The 23255-nt window shown below is 33.0% G+C and overlaps 1 protein-coding gene across 2 annotated transcripts in view; it reads left to right on the forward strand.

Annotated features, from left to right (window-relative positions):
• LOC126885721 (probable cytochrome P450 305a1) overlaps positions 1-20148 on the forward strand; it is a 303602-nt gene extending 283454 nt beyond the window's left edge. The window contains exons 5-8 of one of the 2 annotated variants that reach the window (XM_050652491.1): positions 4762-4942; positions 10784-10901; positions 10959-11100; positions 19821-20147. In XM_050652491.1, the coding sequence (XP_050508448.1) occupies positions 4762-4942; positions 10784-10901; positions 10959-11100; positions 19821-20002 (623 nt within the window). In that variant the 3' untranslated portion in view covers positions 20003-20147. Of the gene's footprint in view, positions 1-4761; positions 4943-10783; positions 10902-10958; positions 11101-19820 lie in introns of both variants that reach the window. The other variant, XM_050652490.1, reaches the window with a different exon arrangement.
• Positions 20149-23255: the final 3107 nt, after the last annotated feature.

Raw genomic sequence — 23255 nt, forward strand, 5'->3', positions numbered from 1 at the left:
TAAAAATCTGAAAAAATTTGCGGTGAAACGTTATGCAAAAGTACACGTTATAAATTTTTTTCCCGAGAACGAATGTCCTAGTTATTTTTTTATACTCATTTAAAATTTTAAAATCGTTATAAAATTTAAATTTCTCGCCAAAATTAAAAAAAAAAAATTCGGACGGAAGTTTCTGAAACTTACAACTTTTTTATTTAAAGTTTTTCGCTAGTTCTCGATGCGGCTAAGATAAAAAATAAAAACATAAAAAGCCTAATTAGGCTCTAGGTGGGTCGCGTGACCACCGCGAGGGGGCGCAAATCACGATATTGAAATATTCCAGGACGTCACTTTATTGAACTTGTTTCTCTGTCACTTTATTTTGATTCTCTGTCACTTTATTGAACCATCCCCTCCAAACTCTTAACACCATTGATTTGCTTTAACTCTTTGTGAACTTTGGCGTAAACCATAACCGGGCGGCCTCTTTCATGCCTGCAATGCGTCCTTTTTTGAAGTCGCTTTAATGGCAAAATTGCCGGCGACCGCGAACTCTTGGCATTTAATTTTTTTTGGGTACCTACATAAAAAACCAAAATGAATAAAGATTACAAAAAATAAAAAAAAAAGAAAAAACTTCAGTTAAAGAAAATATAGCGAATAAAACTTTATCACATAACTTACAAAGAAATACTTTTGATCCAAATAAATAACCGTTATCCATAAAATATTTGGCATAATATGCATAATATCTTCTTCATTCCATCGTGTGGCATTTGTCACCTATTTCAGCACCAGACTATACTCTAGATCAGTGATTACCAAAGTGGTCTATATCGACCCCCAGGAGTCGGTGAGAACCTGCAAGGGGTTCACGTGGGCGAGTATAAAAATTGGGTTGAAATGAAAATGGGGGTCAATGACAAGAGATTTTGAAAATTGCAAAAAACAATATAATTAATATAACTTTGACATTAAAAAAATTATAAAAATATAATATTTCAATATAATGAATCAGGTCGGTGTAAGACTGCTTTCACTTCATCTAGGAGCATTTTATACGCTATTCACTCGCATGGCATAGACGTAGCAGTTGCACACAAATATTTTTTGGCCAGTTTCACCAAAGTACGGTACGTACCTACACTGCTTTCCTCGTTTTCCACAATTTCATAGGAGTTTCTTTTCTTTTTAATGTTTTACTCCTCCGCATATTGTTCTGCTTCACTAATGCAAGTCGCTAAAGTTGACTGACTCTTTGAGATTTTAGCAACAAAGCTCTTACATAAAATATGTAATCTTCGTCACTATCTGAATCATTGGTAGTGACAACTGTAGGCAGTAGCTGTAGGATCAAGAATCATTACTAACATCCTCCATTTTCCATAACTGAAAAGGGTTGTAAATATTTTATTATCAATAGCGAAAATTTACCGTTTTTTGATCTTCATTTGTTTATAACTATGTATATCATCAAAATCGGCTGCAGGAAACATATAGGTTATTTATTATAGATGTCTATACTACTCAAAAAATTTAGTTTCGGCCTGGAGGGGGTTGTTTCACCAACAGGATATTTTTTTTCCTTATTTCTCTGAACTATTCATACATTTTCTTTATATGTAGTTATGATTTTTGTTCTCTGTTATTTTATTTTCTCATTGATCGTGTAGATATTTAGTTATTTATTTATCTTCATGTCTGTCTATCAAGTCTTATAATGCCATTCCCTCTTCTGAGATATCTCATTATCTTAAAAATTTGTAAGTATTTTTCGTGTCAGTATTAGATAATTACGTAGTATCCTCTTAATTTTTTCTTTTCTTATTTTCTTCTTCTTCATGTGTCTCGTCTTTTGAGGACATTGACGATCATTATGGCCCATTTAACTTTGTTTACAGCGGTTCTGAAGAGGAGTCCTGTTGTTGTTTTTCCACTCCACTGCTTTAATTTTTTTAACCAGGATGTGTGTCGTCTGCTTGGTCCTCTTTTTCCTTCCACTTTCCCTTGTATAACTAATCGCATCAACTCATGTTTTCCATTTCTTAGTAAGTGACCAAAGTAGCTCCTTTTTCTTGCCTTCATAGTGTTGAGTATTTTTTTTTCATCTATTAATATTTCCGTGTTTGTTACGTTAGTCTAGGCGCCAAATAGAGGTCACCGTGTCCTCTTTAATTCTGATGGACAAACTCATAGGTTTCTTATCGATTTTTGGCTGCTGATTACGAATTTCAAGGGTGGATTTCGATACGAGTGGTCAAAAAATTGTTATAAACAATTTAATTGTTTATAAATTGTTTGTAAGCCTCTGGCTCATAAACTAAAAGAGATAGAAAAGAATGTTTCAAATAAAATTTGTTCGTTAATAAAAAACGAAGAAAAAAGCGTTTACTAAACTTAAATCCAAGAAGTAGAACTCAAGATATTGTAAAATTAGTGCACAATGCAAATTACAAATTGCAAAATAAGTATTTTTCGAAGCTTTATATATCGTAACTCAGCTTCTACGCATTCAAATAAGCCTTAGAAGGTCTCATTATAAAGCTTCGTTAATAGGCTTCCAAAAAGAGTTTATTAAATTACTTGATCTTCAATTTGTTTTAAAGTTATACCCATTTGAAGTAATAATGTTCTTAAAAAAATTTTACGTTAATTTGTTTATAAGGGTTTCAAGCAAAATTTAAGCTATAAACATGTTTACTTTAATTAACAATAATGATAGAAGATCTTAAAAGGAACATTTGAGCTTACGAAACTGTTTGCAAGTTTATTTTTGGCCAAGATATCGATGTTTTAATAGTGCGCTCTGAGGCGCAAGATCGGCTCACCGCGTAAAAGTTCACGCGCTAACTTCTCGATGCAAATTATAATTATTTCTATGTATATGTATATACGTTATCTTCATTTTTCATTTTTGAAGATCCTAATAAAATTTTATCATATAATTCTTATAATTAAATCATCATACTGTACCTCGTATCATCTTTCATTCTATTTACTTTGTCTTCTATTTTTTGTACTAGATGAGAAAAAAAAACATTAAAAACTAATATTTCAGAAATAGAACTAAAAAGTAAGTTGATATTATTTATTAATACTATTTTTACAAACTTGTTGTTTCATGCATCTGAATCGAGATATACAGGGAATCTCAGCTTTTTTACATCTGCATAAGTTCTTAGAGCAATTTTTACAGTTACATGGTAGTACTAAGTCTGTTCTTGTAGACAGTAAAACTAAAACTTTCTGGGGCATCAGAGTCTAATTATCTATATGATGTAAATATAATCTATATCATATTGGGACCGTGCAAGTTCGGAAAAGCGACACCTTGTTTCTACGCTCTGCACTTTTATTCGCACTTTTAATTATATTGGCCAATCATATGGTCCTGGTTACTGGATAATTGTCAAGGCCATAGTCCAAAAAAATAATAAGAAGAAAAAATAAGATTTAGGTAATGTTACTAAAACGTAAATAATTGTATGTAATAACTAAAATTAGTTATTAAAATGCAGTACTGCAAGCAAAATACAATTAATTAAATTTGCCTTTATATAATAATTGCATATCATATCAATATTGTGGAGCAATATATAATTTTTCTTCTTAAATGACAATAGGTATGAAATGTATGTCAATTTGGCAATTTCAATTGACAATATGAATTATTTAAGAAAGTTGCAATTTTTCTCCGCTATTCGCGCACAATCGTTTCGCGTACCCCTTCCAAGTACTTGCACACCGCGAATAGATATTCAGTGGATAGTGGATAGTACCCATATAAAGTGGATTTAGTTCTTTTGCAGCATCATCAAGGCACACCAATTGTGTGTATGCCGCCACAACATAAATGCTCGTTTTATATGCAATGGTGATGCTGCAAAATAACTTGCTCCATTTTTATATGGATATTACATATTGGCTCATTTTCATGCGTAGAAGCCGAGTTACGATCGATAAAGCGTCGAAAAATACTTGACTGTGAGCCGATGTTGCACCTCATAGCGCGCCAATAAAATATCGATATCTTGACCATCGAACATTATTCCTTTTGAGTTCTTCTATTATTATTGTTAATTAAAGTATAAATGTTTACAGCTCAAATTTACTTGAAACCCTTATAAACAAATTAATTTAAGAAAATTATAACTTCAAACGAGTATAACTTTAACACAAATGAAGATAAAGTAATTTAACAAACTCTGTTTGGAAGCCTATTAATAAAGCTTTAATATGAGACCTTATAAGGCTCATTTAAATACGTAGAAGCCGAGTTACGATCGATAAAGCTTCGAAAAATACTTATCTTGCAATTTGCAATTTGCATTGTGCACTAATTTTACAATATCTTGAGTTCTAATTGTTGGATTTAAGTTTAGTAAACGTTCTTTTCTTCGTTTTTTATTAACGAACAAATTTTATTTAAAATATTCTTTTTTATCTCTTTTTGTTTATGAACCAGAGCCTTATAAACAATTTATAAACAATTCAATTGTTTATAACAATTTTTTGACCACTCGGATCGAAATCCACCCTCGAAATTCGTAATCAGCTGCCAAAAATCCATAAGAAACCGTTGAGTTTGTCCATCAGAATTGAAAAGGACACGGTGACCCTCTGGCGCCTAGACTACGTGTTGTGTCCATGATATTTTCCACATTCTTCGATAACACCATATTTCTTATTTTACGACAACAAAATATTAAAATTATTATTTTGACCTAACGAATAAAATAATATTTAGCGTTAAGAGATAAAAAATTAACGAAACTGTTTTAGAGGATCAACTATTAATGATTTGTTTGGATATATTTATTGCTGGATCCCAAACAACAAGCAATACGATAGATTTTGCTGTTCTAATGATGATTTTGTATCCTGACGTTCAAGACAAAGTAAGACGTTGTTTGAATGAAGCATTTGAAAAGTCTGAGGAGATAACATTTAGTGAGAGAGGAAGGTAATATACTGTAATACAACATACTATTTTTGCTATAAATAAGCCACAAAACTTTAAAATAAGTTTAGTTTTGCGTTTCGATTTTCACTTTGGAATAACATATTTTAAGTATTAAGATTGAATTGTCGAAAAAATGTTAATTTGTGAAGTTTTTTAGGCCTATATTTTTAACCAAAATTTTTGGGAAAATTAAGTACAAATGATATTCTTCACACACACACACACACACACACACAGCACTTATTAAGTAATTTTACTTTTATATACAGTGTGTCAAAGCCAAATGAAATAAATTCATTATTTCATAAATGAGCCATTTTGGAAATAGATCCCGAAACAGGTCGATTTTTATTTTTAAATTACGATTTTTTTGCATATTTATATCATACTAATGACGTCATCCATCTGGGTGTGATGACGTAATCGATGATTTTTTAGATGAAAATAGGGGTCGTGTGCTAGCTCATTTGAAAAATTCTTTTTTTTTTGAGTGAATTTGATGGCCTTGGCCGAGCCAATTAGCCACACATTTTGTTATTTTAAAATACAAATATTAAATATTAAATATTTTGAATACAGAATTTGAAAAATTCTGTATTCAGTAATATAAACATTACCATAATTGGTAAGGTAAAGTTTTCAATCCTAATAGCAACATTATTAATATTGAAAAATATTAAAAATATTACTAAAAGATTTTTAAATTGAAAACTTATTGGTCCTGGTAACACCTCCATGGCTTCTAAAATTTGCAAGCCAGATGGATGCTGCTGTGAAGACAAGAGGGAATTCTAAAAAGTTGCAGTTCACAACCCCCGTCTGCAGCTTGGTAAAGTTCCAACGGAAAATGGACCTAGTTACTCTATAGGAGTAATACTAATATAAAATAAAAATGTATATTCTTGTTCTCATGATCATTTTTCAGTGCGTCATTAATTATGACGTCATATACTGTATTGGGTGTGTCGAGACTTATTTCATGTAATTATTGACGAATCTGACAGATGCTAGAATCGTACTTAGCCATAGGTGAAAAGCTGGTGGGATTAAACTAATTAGTAATTTAGTATATTTGATTTTTACACAATATGTTAACATGTAGGTATTTTTTATAAAGGGGAATAAAATTAAAAAGTAAACAATATTGTTAATTAAATTTATAAATATGGAAACATTAAAAAATGACACAAAACTATCCATTAATTGTGTTTTTATCTCCTTCTCTAGGTGCTGTCTCCGCTTCAAAATTTGGCAGTCATCAGAGCGATCTTTATTTCTGAAACAGCGGCTCTAAATAATTCATTGTTATTACATCCAAACCAGTTCCTAAGGTTCTTCAGCCATGAGTTACGTCTCCTTACTATAGATCTTTTTCTTGCATAATGACCTGGAGTATTAGATATACATCTCTCATCACATGTCCCATATATCTCAGTTTTCTTCTTATTTGTTAGTTTTTCTCGTTCCTTATGCGTAAGTCTCATTACCTCCACGTTGGCTATTCTATCTACTCATGAGATATTTAGCACTCTTCGGTACATCTCAAATGTCTCTAGTCTCCCCACGCCAATGACTAACTTTTAACGAACTAAATTCTAAACCAAAACACAAAAAAATGCACAAAGACGTTGTGAAACACAAGGGAAGTCGAATTCGAAATTTCAAAATGACAGGCACACAAAATACTGACCTGAATAATAACCGTCACTTGACTCTTTGACACTTCTAAAAAATGGCCAAAATGAACGAAGTTTTCGTCAAATGTTCGTAATACGTGTATTTGATTGGCTAGAAAAAACGCGCATTCTAAATATCAACGAATCAAACGTAGGTTAGGAATAGACATCTTATGTATATAACCATTGTAATGCTGCATTATTTTTGTGTTTAATCACGGAGCTACCGCTTTTTCCGTCTCATCTAACTTAATGCATTAGAGAGAAATCGAAAAACTGTGACGCACTGAAAAATGATCATGAGAACAAGAATACCATTTTTATTCAGTTGCAGTGCGAAGGCAAAACAATCTTATTTTTCACTTAGAACAGGGAGCGCAGTCCAGCACTCAGAATCGACGATTTTCGACTCTTATTGGAGTTATCATCGGAGAGGCGTAGGCCTGCTGCTCTCTGCTCGAAGTGACCAAACCATGAAAGTTTATCCCCGAATTGCAACTGACGTGTATGGAGTAGGTGACTAGCGTCATCTGGCAACTGAAAGGTAAAGTTTTCAATCCTAATAGCAACATTAACAATATTGAAAAATATTAGAATTATTACTAAAAGATTTCTAAATTGAAAACTTATTGGTCCATTTCCCTGGTAACACCTGCATGGCTTCTAAAATTTGCAAGCCAGATGGATGCTGCAGCATTTTTGAAGAATTAATATATACAGCGTGAAAGAATTGATAAAATAAACAACATATTTTTACAAATAAATCAGAAAAAGCACAACTTCTAGTAAACTAATTATTCCGGTTCAAGAGCTTGATCTTATACATCAAAAAAAGAACCTATATACCAAATTTGATTGAAATCGGACTTTTCGTTCAAAAGTTATCGTGCTATTAGTCACATATGTATAGTCGCCATTTTGAATGCCCGCCTTTTTTGTAAAAGGCAAAAAATGAGATGATCTCATATCTAAATTTAAACCTTTGTATGTGGAGTATATGTGGTCCAAATTATTTGCTTCTAACATTAAATGCACAATAATTCTTATAATATTTGTACGAATCTGTCGCACAGAGGTACATGTGAAGATAAGTTATGCATTTATTAAATGGTAATTAACATAACTAAAAAGTTCAAAATATTTCCTAAAAAATATTTTTACGCTATTTTCAATGCCGGTATTACCTGTTTCGCTCCTACAACAGCTGCACAAGAAGAAGACATTAACAGGTTCTATGGTCGTCTAGAAGAAACTGTTCGCGATATTCCGAATCGTGAACTCGTCATAATTTTAGGAGATTTTAACGCCAAAGTGGGGTCATCTAATGAAAATATTGAAGGAGTGCTGGGCAAAAATGGACTGGGACAGAGAAATGAGAATGGCGACGTCTAGTGGAGTTCTGTGTAGAACAACATCTTACAATTACAAACACGTTATATCAACGTCATCCACGGAGATTATACACATGGCGCAGCCCAGATGGACGAACAGGGAATCAAATAGACTACATCCTAATAAGGTCAAGATGGAAGTAGTCGTCCATCAACTGTAAAACATATCCTGGCGCAGACTGTGGAAGCGATCATCAACTCCTGGTATTGAACGTTCGACTTCGTTTTAAAGTCCCCAAAAGAAGACCCCAGAAAAAAGTCATGTCTCTAAGTCCATCAAAAATCAATGACTTCCAACAAAACCTAGAAGATGCTCTTTCTTTAGACCAAGTAGATAGTGACCCTGAGAGCACTTTTGGATCTATCTCAAAGACAAGGTAATCGAGGCTGCAAAAGACTGTGAGGCAGCGGTTTCCACTGGCCGTAAGGCATGGATATCCGATAATACGTGGACTGTGATTCAACGCAGAAAAGAACATAAAACTAGATACGGAACAAACGATGAATACAGAGCGTTATCCAGAGAAATCAGAAAACAGTGCCGCAAAGATAAAGCTGATTACATCTCTCAAATATGCAGAGAGATAGAGGAACATGGCTGTCGAAATGAACCGAGGGACTTATTCCAGAAGATCAAACTCCTTACCAGAGAATTTAAACCTCAAACGTGGTCTGTAATAGATAAGGAAGGTAATTTAAAGACCGATACTGATGAAATATTGGAAACATGGCGAAACTACTGTGGCGAGCTATATAAAAATAACGAGGTATCAGCCGAAAATCAGTGGCCTTCTGACTACCCTAGAGAACCTACTGTCTTACTCGCTGAAGTCAAAAATGCAATTAAATCAGTAAAGAGAAATAAATCCCCAGGCAATGATTCAATACCATGTAAAATACAACAGTTACTAGGTAACAAAGGATTACATATCATCCATTCTATCTGTGTCGCTGTTTGGAATTCAGGAAATGGCTATCTGATTGGTGTACCTCAATTTATATCCCACTACACAAAAAAGGAACTACTACCAGATGTGAAAACTACCGCACACTGTCACTAATAACACATGCTAGTAAAATCTTGTTGCATATCATCAAAAACAGATTAAAAGTCTATCTACATTACCAAATACCTCAGGAACAAGCGGGGTTTGTAAAGGGTAAAGGTACAAGGGAACAAATCCTGAACCTGAGACAACTCATTGAAAAGTCTAGAGAATTTCAAGTACCTATGATTATATGCTTCGTTGACTACCAAAAGGCATTTGATTGTGTAAGCTGGATAAATCTGTGGTCAATTTTAATAGAAATGGGCGCACCAATGCACCTGGTGACACTTATTAAAAATCTATACCAGTCTAATATAGCGACAGTACGACTAGATCAGAAGTTCTCAAACCAATTCAAGACCGAGAGAGGTGTTAGACAAGGATGCGTGTTGTTACCTCACTTATTTAACATTTATGATGAACATGTCATGAGGATGGTTTTAGAAGGATGGGCGGGTGGAGTAACAGTAGCTGGTAGGAAAATCTCCAATTTAAGATTTGCTGATGACACTACACTTATAGCAGCAAATGAGTAAGAAATGTTTGATCTTCTGCGAAGAGTTGACTACGAAAGCAATAAAGTTGATCTGAAAATCAATAAAGTTAAGACAAAAATAATGGTGGGTGACAGATTCGACACTATTCAACTGACTAACATGTTACAGGAATACCAGATAGTAAACACCTTTATCTATCTCGGGTCTAGTATAACTAACGATGGTAACTGTGAAGCAGAAGTTCGGAGACGTATTGGTATGGCAAAAAATGCGATGAGTCGCCTAACTAAAGGTTGGAAAGACAGATCTATCGGTCAAAATATCAAGATGAGACTGGTAAATGCCCTTGTATTCTCAATATTTCTATACGGAGCAGAGACTTGGACTCTTCGCGCATGCGAGCGCCAAAAAATTGATGCCTTTGAGATGTGGTGCTGGAGAAGAATGCTGCGCATACCTTGGACAGCTCATAGGACAAACGTTTCCATTCTAAACCAACTCAATATTAAAAAAAGGCTGTCCACAATTTGTCTGCAACGAATTCTGCAATTCTTTGGTCACGTGGTTCGCAGAGGTGACGACAGTTTGGAGAGATTAATTGTTTCTGGAAACGTTCCGGAGAGAAGATCAAGAGGACGAACACCAACTAGATGGTCTGACCAAATAAAGCATTCAGCTGGAAACTCATTCTGCGAAGCTCTTAGAACAGCTGAAGATAGAGACCAATGGAGAAACATTGTTAGGAATATTGAAAGAAATCACGATCCTCAGTAATGGGGAAACGACAGGAGAGAGAGAGAGATTACCTGTTTGAAAAACTAATACATACAGGGTGAAAGAATTGAATAAAAAACAACATATTTTTACTAAAATTATCAGTTAAAACACACCTTCTCGTAAACCGATTCTTTCAGTTCAGGAGCTCGATCTTATACATCAAAAAAAGAACCCATGTACCAAATTTGGTTGAAGTCGGTACTTTTGTTTAAAAGTTATCGTGCTATTAGTCACATATGTATCGTCGCCATTTTGAATGCCCGCCATTTTTGTAAAAGGTAAAATCTGAGATGGCCCCATATCAAATTTTGAACATTTATATGTGTAGTATATGTGGTCCAAATTATATGCTTCTATCATTAAATGCACAATTCTTATAATATTTGCACGGATCTGCCGCACTAACTATAAAATATAGATATTATTATATTCTATTAATTTTTCCTTGCAGGGTACCGTATGTTGAAGCAGTGGTGTACGAAGTTCAACGATATTGTCATGTAATTCCAGTCAGTGGTCCAAAAAGAGCCATGCAAGACACTAATTTAGGAGGCTACAGAATACCCAAAGTAATTTATTCACTATCTAACAATGTTTGTCACATATTTATTTATTTTTATTTATAGGACACAACTCTACTTTTGAATTTCTATTCCATAAATCAAGATGAAAGTTATTGGAAAGATCCTGAAGTATTTAGACCAGAAAGGTTTTTGGACGCAGACGGAAAACTTTCTGTTCCTGAACGGTTTGTTCCTTATGGAATAGGTTAGTGTAACTTTTATTTGATATTTGTATTACTATTTTTTTTAATTTTTATATTTATATATTTAATAATTAATACGAAATCTGTAAAGCTGTATCGTCTAAAGTGGTACCTAAATAAATAGTTATTTTCCTAACAAGTGCGGAAAGTCATACTTTTCCGCACGCGATTGCAGTTTGCCGAACGACGCGAAGCGGAGTTCGGCAAGCAATCGAGTGCGGAAAAGAAACTTTCCGCAAAAGTTAGGAACAATATTTTTTCTCCGAGCGTTTAAAAATGACCAAAGCTTAATCAATTAATTGAATTAATATGATTATTTCATTCATAGGAGATTCTGACCAATAGAAAGCTATAGACATGCAAATTAAGGTGATAATTTTTGATAATCTCCCGTCGTTAAGCATATTACGTCAGATGCCCTTCGTGGCTATGAAAAAATACATTCAGTGACATTAATGACAAATGTTTTAAAAATTATAAAAGTGATGACTTTTAACCGTCAAATACATATTTATAACAACTGTGTGTTTAATTTCACTAATTGGTACTTACATATATAAATTACAATAAAATTTTGGTTTTGAACAGTTTTATTCATGAAATAATCGCAATAAATTGCACTCGAACTCTAAAATTAATATAGAATTTTTGCCCTCGTGACACTTTGACATAATTTAAGTAAAATTAAAACTGCCAGAGTGACACTCGGGAAAAATTCAATAATTTTAGAGCTCTTGTACAATTACTACTGAAAATACATACACAAATGAATTCTTTGACAAGGTTGTCAAAACCAAATTTTCAATATAATTGGTTAGCATGACGACGATCTTGGTTTCCATAACGACGATTCAAAACCACTGTTATTGTCTACTGATTTGACTTTCAAATATTATGTCAAAATAATTTTATTTCATCGAATTGTCGCGTTAATTTCATTAAAACATGAACACAATAAGATTAATTTGAAATAAATTAGTAAATTATATCTAAATATTAGTTTGTTGCATGTATTATAATTATTTTAAGGCCATATTAAAATATTTAAATTCAGTGCGGAAAAGTAATGCGGAAAAGTACCGCGGAAAAGTAAAACTTTCCAAACTAAAACGCTTGCGGAAAAGTAGACATTTTTGCACGCTCGTAGAAAAAATCTATTACACTGTTTGATAACAGAAAATTTTTTGTGTCAAGCTGCGAACCTAGTAGATAAACCAAAGTCTACGACGCTTAATCCAATGGTAGGGGAGCAAAGTATGCTAAATGTGCAGTCACTCGAGCGCTTTGGGGACCTATTGGGTCGTGAAGAGTAGGTCATAAAACCAAAAAAAGTTAAGTAAAGTTTTCCATTTTAGTGGGGACTTTCCATTTTTTAATTTAATTTTCCATTTCCAACAATCGTTTTTTTAGATTATAGCGCCATCTATCCATAATTCGAAAAAATATCTCGAATAAAAGTTACTTATTTTTAGGTAAGCAATCCAAATCTGCTATAAAAAATGGGGGCTCCCATTTAAGATTTTAAAGTAACCCCCACCCCACCTGCTCGTGTGGTCGTGTTCTGTGCCATTCGATAGATTTTTCAAAAATACTGAATAAGTGTATTTTTCAGTTTTTAGATCTGATGTTCATTTCGCGAAATATCGCGGGATTTGTATTTAAAATATTAAATTTACCCCCACCCCTCTCCGTGGGAAGTCGTGTTTGGTATCATTCGATACATTTTTGAAAAATATTGAGTACGTATTTTCTAGTTTTTCGATCTGTCATTCATTTCACGAAATATTCGCTTTTTTCTTGTGAAACTTGACTCATTTGAACTTTGGGATCCATTTCCTTAACCGCTCAAATCGTCAGATTTTTGAAATATACACTGTTTTGCATGAATTTAACTTACCTTATCTTAATCTGACGATTTCGAGTTTTTCTAAGGATAGATTATTTTTCGGCCCCCCCTTAACGAACTCCCCTGTATTAACAGCCAATATATGCTAGAGGTACATTTTCAGGGTACAAGATTTCTACCCGTGTAATAATCTGACGCGCTCGAGTAACTGCAAAAATCCTTGCTTCGGCTCCCCTATCACAGTGATGCTAACTACTTTTAAAATCTTTTTTTACATATTTTACCTACATTGCGAATAATATTCACTAGTATCTAGTATAGTGTACTGATATCGGTGTGGCTTGATTTTAACGATATAACACGAATGATCTTGCTAATTTATGATGATTAGTCGATTCAAGAAAAATCAATTTAAAAACAGTTCTACACAACACCAATTCAAAAAATTTGGTTCCGATTGCATTGAGCACAAATACCTAGGAAGAAAACATTTTATGCATCATTAAAAAAATCATCGTCTTTAAAAAAATATGCAAACATGTTAATGATACTGATAAAATACCATCAGACCATCAGACTGGCTAAAATCAACATTCGTAACATAATTTGGTTCCGATTGCATTGAGCACAAATACCTGGGAAGAAAACATTTTATGCATCATTAAAAAAATCATCGTCTTTAAAAAATATGCAAACATGTTAATGATACTGATAAAATACCATCAGACCATCAGACTGGCTAAAATCAACATTCGTAACATTACCAAAAAACCCAATTCCTCTCAATGCGATGACTATCGAATATTAAACTTTCTGTTTAAAAATGTCTCTGCCCTTAAAACTTTTCTCAGAATTATCCATATACGAATTTACAAGAAGTGTGAATTTGAGACGAGTGACCTAAATTTCGATTTCGAAACAAATTTGAAACAAGTGAAGCTCTTTTTGTGAAAACACAACAATGCAGAGACATGAACGTAGATGTATATGGATGTTTTATTGATTATCGAAAGGCATTTGAATGCGTTTGAAAGATGATCCATGAAAGATGATCTAAACAAGACTTATTAAGACGTATTATTTAATCTATATTCGGAATCTCTATTCCGAGAAGCATTAGATGAGGTACCAAATGGAATCAGGATTAACCGAACCAGCATAAACAACGCTGATGATACAGTGATATCAGGTACGCCGATGATACCGTCCTAATAGCATTAGAACTACAAAATATAATAAATTCGGTAGTTCGTAATAGCGAAATATTCGGTTTAAGAGTGTAGGCGCAAATATTTTACGGCTATCCCTACCTTTTCTTTCTTTACACGGCAAATTACGTGTACCTAATACAATTCCCACGGGTATGGAGATGTCAACATTGGTTGACATTGACATTGTCATCATTAACATAGAGATGGCTATGTCGTTCAGTTTTTGAATGTTCTGGGATAACCGTTATTTGTATAATCGGTTAAATTATTAATTCAGTTAATTAGTAGGATTATTTTTTCACTTACTATGAATTCAGTGATTACAATAATTTATATACCTACTATACAATAAACACTAATAATCGAGAAAAGAGAAAAAAATGATTTTAATAGTACACTGTTACTATGAAACGCTTAGATAAATTTTGAACAATTAAGAATAAAATACTTGGATCGCAGAATATATCCTGGTGTATTCTCTGGTTGGATCTTCCATAAAAAATTAACAATAAATAACTTTTTATTAATTTCACGTCTTAAATCAATTATTTCTCAAATACACTATCAATATTATTAAATAAACAACTCAAAATATTCCTGAAGCTGTGTCAAATATATCCTGTCTTTTATTACCACATTCTATTCGACTGAGTGCGTTGTATGACAAAGATAGCGAATGTTCGATTTGGAAAATATCACGACGGACATGGTGTTCATTTTTTCTCGAATCCTGAAAAAAATAATAAATATCTTTGAAAAATTTAAACGCGGAATGAAATATTACATTATTACCGAGGGTATAAAGCCCCTTAGAATAAATAAAAAGTTTCTTTTGAATGAGATATTTGAAATTAAAAATCACACTCAATTTTCTCTTTATTTTAACCCCTGTAACTTATTAAAATAAACATTATAGAAGATTTCGCGGACTTTGTATCATCGGTAATGATGCGATCTTTCATTCTGCGTTCAAATTTTTCAAAAATACATATTAGTTTTCTCAGGATTCGAAAAAGATGAACGCATTAAAAAAGCATTGTAATGAAATTTTGCGCCTACGTTCTTAAATTTAAATGTTTCCAAAACTAAAATTCTAGTGTTTCGCCGCAATAGCGGTGTCGTCTACCTAGAAGATGGGCAGAGATCCGCAGGTTCTTGAGAAGTTTGCTGTGTATATTATACACATATAGTAAGGGTGACAATACTTCTCCAGTAGTACTCCGGAGCCGAGACTCCGTATTTGGACAGGACTTGTCCTATTCGCACCCTGAAGCTCCGGTCACTAAGGTACGAGGTGACTAGTATTGTCATGGCCCCACTGTATTCATACTCTCTCATTTCATTTAATATAACCCTAATAGCCCTTCATGCCATACTATGTCAAAGGCTTTGCTTGCATCCATGAATACAGCTCTTGTATATTGTTTATCGTTGAATCCAGCTGCAATGTGCTCGGTTAGTCGCAACTCGGAGTATTTGATGTTCGTTGGAGTGCAGTACTCTGAAGCTAAATTCTTCTTCTCATACTTGTAGATCTGTCGATCTGTTAATTCCGACGTTGAAGTATTTCTTGAGAGGTAGGCTCCCAGCTATCTCTCCATATTTTTGGTGGTCTCCCCGGTGAACGCTTGCCAGCTGGTTTTACTTCTAGCGCAATTCTTGGTAGTCTTTGTTCCTCCATTCTTTTTACGGACACGCGCCAACTCGTAACTCTTAATGACAAATTTTTTCAAATCAAAATGTACACCGGCCAATTCGTAACTTTTTTACTACCTGACCCTCCCAACTCGCAACTTTATACAGGTGAATTCGAAACCATTGTTTACTTCTAATACCGCAGGTAGATAGGTAAAAGGTAAGAAATAAATTTGAACAGTACCGGATTAAGCCAACACGGGGAATATAGCATATAGCATATTATGTAAGCGTATGGTTCTTGGTTTGCTCAAAAACATATTGTGTATTATATGTACCTATAAAAAAATAACAAAAATTGAAATCTTTTAATAAAATAATTGAAAAAATATGATATGTATAGACTAGGGCGGATCTGTAAAAAACGTCTATTTGCGGATGTGCGAGGTGGCATTCGGATTTTTGCAGATAAAGTTAGGTGACAACTTCAATAATAATAATTGACTTATGCTCCTCCTCAAATATGCCCGGAACATTAATAAAAAAATTAAAATATTTAGAAATTTCGAAAAACATTGATTTTTTCTACTTTTTTTGCTTATAACTTTAAAACGATTCATTTTGAAGCAAAGTCGTAGGGAAATAAAATAAAGATAATTGAATTTTGTATGATATACGACTAGTTTCAAAAATACTAGAATTTCTGTAAAATACAAAATAAGGGCGCAAAATAAGCCTCTTCAGTGTTTTTCAACAACTTTGGTTGCACTGAGAATCTTCGTAATTCGCATAGAAAATCCTTATCATATCGCACACCTAGTTCAATTGTGCCACAACTGTAAAAAATTCAAATTTTGTGTTAAGGCTGTAAAATATTGCCCCATCTTGTACAATACAGCCTGAACTAAAATATTGTTTTGGATAAGTATAAAGTAAGTTACTTCGGTATTTCACTGTAGGGCAGGGTTTTTGGAGATTTTGAAAATGCAATATGGCCATAACTGGGAGATGTGGCGATAATATACACTGCCACAATACAACCGATGTAATTATTCAATACGTTCAATACGGCCCAACTGCAAAAATCAATTGATTTTTTCATTATATTGCCGCCGTATCTCCTAGGTATCGTTTTATAAATTACTCTCTTCACAATTTTAATATAGTATTTTAACTACAAAAGCGATATTACGTAGGTCAAAATTTTTGACATAAGAGAACTGTCAAAACATTAGAATGTGACTTTTCATTATTGCCATGTTTATAATAAACATGGCAATAATGAAAAGTCACATTCTAATGTTTTGACAGTTCTCTTACGATAAACATGGCAATAATGAAAAGTCACATTCTAATGTTTTGACAGTTCTCTTACGATAAACATGGCAATAATGAAAAGTCACATTCTAATGTTTTGACAGTTCTCTTACGTCAAAAATTTTGACCTACGTAATATCGCTTTTGTAGTAAAAATACTATTAGTCCAGAAAGCCACTGCGCATCCGCTAGGGAAAATATTCTAATTCGGATTTTTTGCACAATCTTACTCAAAAAGGACCCCTTTTAACAAATTTGCATGTTGCCAGGACCAAAAGTTGGTCAAACATTTTTTAAACGTTTTTTTTTGTTTTTTTCCTAAAATTATTTTTTGCATGGAACAAAATTTTTTTAGGTTTTTTGGATCATTCCAAACAGGAGAGGTCTTTAGTGACTTTTCTTTAAAGTTGATAGTTTTTGACATATAAGCGATTAAAAATTGAGAAATTGCGAAATTGCCATTTTTAACCCTCAAAAACTATGTGAAAAACTGAAAATTTAAATGTTGCCAAGGTAGATAGATATTCTTTAAACATCGATTGATGAACTCCCGAAGAGTTTTTTGCAATACAATATCAAAAACCCCTTTGTTTTTTAATTGCCAATCAAGCGTGCGCGACACTATTTTCCACCGTTGCATGTGTATGCAGTATGGTGCAAGTGAAAGGAATAAATTCATTATTTCGTAAACCGGCGACTTTAAGCAAAAATCCCGAAACAGGTCGATTTTTATTTTTAAGTTATGATATTGTGACATATATGGTATACTAGTGACGTCATCCATCTGGGCGTGATGACGTAATCGATGATTTTTTTAAATAAGAATAGGGATCGTGTGCTAGCTCATTTGAAAGGTTCTTCAATTCTATATTCAGTAATATAAACATTTACATAATTATTTATATAGGGTGTCCAATAATTTAATTTTTTTGTCAATTAGCCAAATGATTTAATTTAATAAAAATTTTTTGGGCACCCTGTATAAATAATTATGTACATGTTTATATTACTGAATAGAGAATTGAAGAACCTTTCAAATTAGCCAGCACACGACCCGTATTCTCATTTAAAAAAATTATCGATTACGTCATCACGCCCAGATGGATGACGTCACTAGTATACTATATATGCCACAATATCATAACTTAAAAATAAAAATCGACCTGTTTTGGGATTTTTCCTTAAAGTCACCGATTTACGAAATAACGAATTTATTCCTTTCATTTGCACCATACTGTATACACATGCAACGGTGGAAAATAGTGTCGCGCACGCTTGATTGGCAATTAAAAAACAAAGGGGTTTTTGATATTGTATTGCAAAAAACTCTTCGGGATTTCATCAATCGATGTTTAAAGAATATCCACCTACCTTGGCAACATTCAAATTTTCAGTTTTTCACATAGTTTTTGAGGGTTAAAAATGGCCGATTTCGCAATTTTTCAATTTTTAATCGCTTATATGTCAAAAACTATCAACTTTAGAGAAAAGTCACAAAAGACCTTTTCTGTTTGAAATGATCCAAAAAACCTAAAAAAAAATTTGTTCCATGCAAAAAAAAATAATTTTAGGAAAAAAACAAAAAAAAACGTTTAAAAAATTTTTGACCAACTTTTGGTCCTGGCAACATGCAAATTTGTTAAAAGGGATCCTTTTTGAGTAAGATTGTGCAAAAAATCCGAATTAGAATATTTTTCCTAGCGGATGCGCAGTGGCTTTCTGGACTATATAAATTGTAATAAGATCCATCGAATAACTGTATAATTTGCTACCTAAATTGTAATTTTGAAGCCAGTCATTCTCAAAATAAATTATTTACAGGGCATAACGCGTTTGCTACAGAACGTTTTGCTCATTTCTCGAGAATAGTGTGTTTTGCACTGGTGGCACTAGTAAACTAGGTGTGCGATATGTACTTAAATCATCCACCAAATTTCATTAAAATCGACTTGATAGATTTTGCATAATAATTTTGCAATCTAAATTTTTTTAAAAACGTTCAAATTTTTTAAAGACTTTTTGAACAAAAAGTAGACCATTTAGAAGTTTGCTAATTTTTTTACATATAAAGAGGCACTCTACCTATCCAATACACTTTACATAATTAAAATCGGATTATCTAAGCGGCCTCAGCACTGTTTCAAAGTTATAAACAATTCTTTGGCATCCACGTTGACTCATTACGAAATTTGTTACAAGTATTTCAGCCATTTTAACAAAATTTATTTCGACTTTCTCATGTAACTCATCCAAGAGACAATACCTACATGATGAATAACTTTTACACCACCTTCAAAGAGGGTAATTTATATACAAGTACATACCTGGAATACCGGTATTAGATTATCAACATCGTTAGTAATTACTTAGAAAAGAAAGTTACAAATTCACCGGTACTTGATAGGTTACCGAATAATTAGCTACGCGCCAGAGTTACCAGTTGGCCTGTAATTAGGATGGGGGATTAAAATAGTTACGAATTCACCGGGACCCCTTTTTACATGATTAAACCATTCTCTTCATCTTTGCTAAAGAAGCTTAATTCTTATTTGCTGAAACTAAATACTTCTTTGCTTCTTGGAGTTAAATTATGTTTTGGAAATTATCCCAAGATGAAAAAACTAATTCATTCGAATAAACTGTTAAAATTTTTAAATTATACACATTCAGCTTGAGGTTAGGGAATTTTTATTCATTTTTATTGTTTTTTCAGGTTTGAGAAGGTGCATTGGTGAAATATTGGCAAGGACGAGCATATTTATATTTTTCAGTGAAATTATTAGGAACTACCGTTTAGAAAATCCTGTAGGAACGGAAAAGCCTTCTGAAATATTCATTTCCGGGATAACATTAATTCCAAAACAATACAAAACACGATTTGTTGAGATTAGTTAAAGATAATAAACTAAGTTCATTAACTTAGTAGAGACTAAATTTTTTTATTGTATAAATAAAAATACTAAATAATATTTATAAAGGTTTTAATTTAGTTTACAAATTATTATAAATGTTATGTAGCGTAGATTAGTTATAAATAAACATATTTTTTATAATTGTTTATTTTTAACATGAAGATTAAAATAAGAATAATAAAGCCCAGGTATTTACAACATGCAGCTGAAATTATTAAAATTGAAGGAAACACACTGATAGATAGATTTCGTAGACTAATAACAGACGTGTGGAATGCGAAAGAAATTACAGGAGACTGGAAAAAGTAATTAAATGCCCAATCCACAAAAAGGGAGACAAACTCATAATATGTATATTAAACTACAGCAGCATAGCCTTACTCTGTGTGAGTTATAATAGTCCATGTGGTGAGACCGCTCCCATCTGAAACAATTTCTGATTCGGTTTCTTTGTGGATTCCTATTCAAAAATGTCTCCTTTAAACAAATCTGAAGGGTGCCGGGCGGAATTTTTGGGCAGAAATTGTTTAAACAATTTTTTAAACAAATACAAAAGATCACGTTTTTTTGCTCTGGAGCATATATTTTTAGGTTTTTTGGGTCCTTCTAAACAAGAAAGGTATCTGGTAATTTTTGTTAAAAATTGAGAGTTTTCGAGTTATGGGCGATTTAAAATCTGAAAAATGCGAAAATACGCATTTTCGAGGCTTTTTTTTGGGTTTATATGACTGCGGACTTTTCGAGGCTTAAAAGCTCATATTTATATTAGTATTTTTGAGGTTGCCAGATACTTAAATTGAAGATTAAACATTCATCTTCAATATTCTGAATAGTGATCGAGTCTAACCTTAATTTATACCGTTGTTTTTTAATTGTTAAATATGCGTGTTTATCCGATTTTTTTGCCGGTGCGGCGCGTTCTATTTCAAAAATCTCCTATTTTCCTCCGAAAAATATTTTTTTAGATTCTTTGGGATATTCTAAATAAAATAAGTTTCTTGAAATTTTTCTCAAAAGTTAATAGTTTTAAAGTTCTAAGCGATTTAAAATCAGAAAAATGCCAAAAAACGCATTTTTGGATTTTAAATCGCTTATAACTTTAAAACTGTTAACTTTTGAGAAAAATGTCACGAAACTTATATTTTATTAAGAATGTCCCAAAGAATCTAAAAAAATATTTTTCGGAGGAATATAGGAGATTTTTGAAATAGAACGCGCCGCACCGGCAAAAAAATCGGATCAACACGCATATTTAACAATTAAAAAACAACGGTATAAATTAAGGTTAGACGCGATCACTCTTCAGAATATTGAAGATGAATGTTTAATCTTAAATTTAAGTATCTGGCAACCTCAAAAATACTAATATAAATATAAGTTTTTAAGCCTCGAAAATGCGTATTTTCGCATTTTGCAGATTTTAAATCCCCCATAACTCGAAAACTATCAATTTTTAACAAAAATTACCAGATACCTTTCTTGTTCAGAAGGACCCAAAAAGGACCTCTACTTCGATATGCTTCTTGTCTTGGTCTCCAGTATATTATTCGCTGTGTCCCTCTGTTATCCGACATTCTAGATACGTGCCCCGCCCAGTTCCACTTAAGGGTTATAAGTCTTTCTATGGCATCTGTCACTCCTGTTCTCCGTCTTATTTCCTTGTTCGTAATTCGATCCCTACGAGTAATGCCTAACATCTAGCGTTCCATGGATCTTTGGCTAACACAAATTTTATTTATTACTTTCTTGGTTATTGTTAATGTTTCTTATTGTTACAATTTCGTCATCAATGTAGATAAATAGTCTATTGAAATGTTACATTTAGAGTTGCATATCTTAGAGGAGTCAATTTAATTTTTTTAATGTGTAGGGGGTTCAGTAGAAGCTTAAGTTCAAGTTTTTGGGGCCGCCACCCTTGTCCCCGGCCGCCATCTTGGAAAAAGGGGTGCAAAGGGCTTTCGCGCTGTATCTCCTAAACTAGCAAACCTACAGAAAATTTAATTACACATAAAATGTAGCACATTAAATTTTCTACAATTTTATGTTTATTACTTTTTATCGTCAAGTGACCAACAAAAAGGTTATAAACAAAAATAAGATAAAATTTTGTAAGAAGTTTATTTTGGAGGTTATAACTTTTTTCCGTTCATTTCACAATAAAATAATATCATAGCGATTTTGTAGAGAATCTTTCAACGAACAATTTCCACTGTAAAGTTGTTTAATTTTATTTACATATTTATCTAGGTTTTACAGCGCTCCAAACTTGACCAGATTCTCATAGGAATACAACAATAACAAAACCTTAAGCTTACTTTTCTATCTATATATTTATTTCTTATGATTTTAACATTCCTATGCTATTATTAAGCTATTTTTGACGCTTTTCCTTGCCACATATGGGGTAGAGTCTGGAGGCGCGTTTTTTGTGTGGTATCCCCAATAGGCCTAATCCACGGACAATTTCTAGACAAAATAATATTATTTATTATTATATGTTGAAAAACATCTATAATAGTTATTACTTTTTCATTTTTTTTTATGGTCCAGGCTGCGAGTCAAGATCTGAATCAGCATCCGAGGTGAATTTTTGAGGTATAATGAGAGTTACGAGTTGGCATCATTGTCGGTAATTCATCTTCCAATTCATTTTTTTCAATAATTAATGTTGACATGTCCACAATGTTGCAGCAACTTTCACCATCACAATGGGGGCACACTGCTGAACATTTGAAGTCTGCTTTTCGGCAACCTCATGCACTTCCAGTTTCCATTGCATCTGCAAAAGATGAATTTAATTAGCTCGGGGGTATTGGAGGCGTGGAAGTTTGGATTGGTATCCAAAATTTTCCATGCTTTTTCCAGCCCCAATCTTTTGGATCACAATGTTTACCGAGCCATGACTGAATCTGGCAGAGTAGTGCGGTCCATGGAAGCGGGGGAAGCGGCGCGCGGCGCTTCCCTATACTTTGATATAAGAAAATATATTATTAATTAATATTTAATTATCAACAAATTTTCCCTAATCTAAATAATCTATTATGTAGACAATAGGATCGAAAATATTAAAAATTTATCGCATAAACGAACCCAAATAATAATATACATACAATTTAACGCATCCTATACCAAGAGCCGTGCCTGTATGGAAGCTCTTTTCAAAATCAGCGCAGTTGATCCATTAAAAATGTTGGCCGGCGTAGTCAGGGTTTAATGACCGCACTGACAAGTCATCT

The sequence above is a fragment of the Diabrotica virgifera genome, chromosome 5 (genome assembly GCF_917563875.1).
Source record: "Diabrotica virgifera virgifera chromosome 5, PGI_DIABVI_V3a".
Taxonomy (NCBI): Eukaryota; Metazoa; Arthropoda; class Insecta; order Coleoptera; family Chrysomelidae; genus Diabrotica; species Diabrotica virgifera.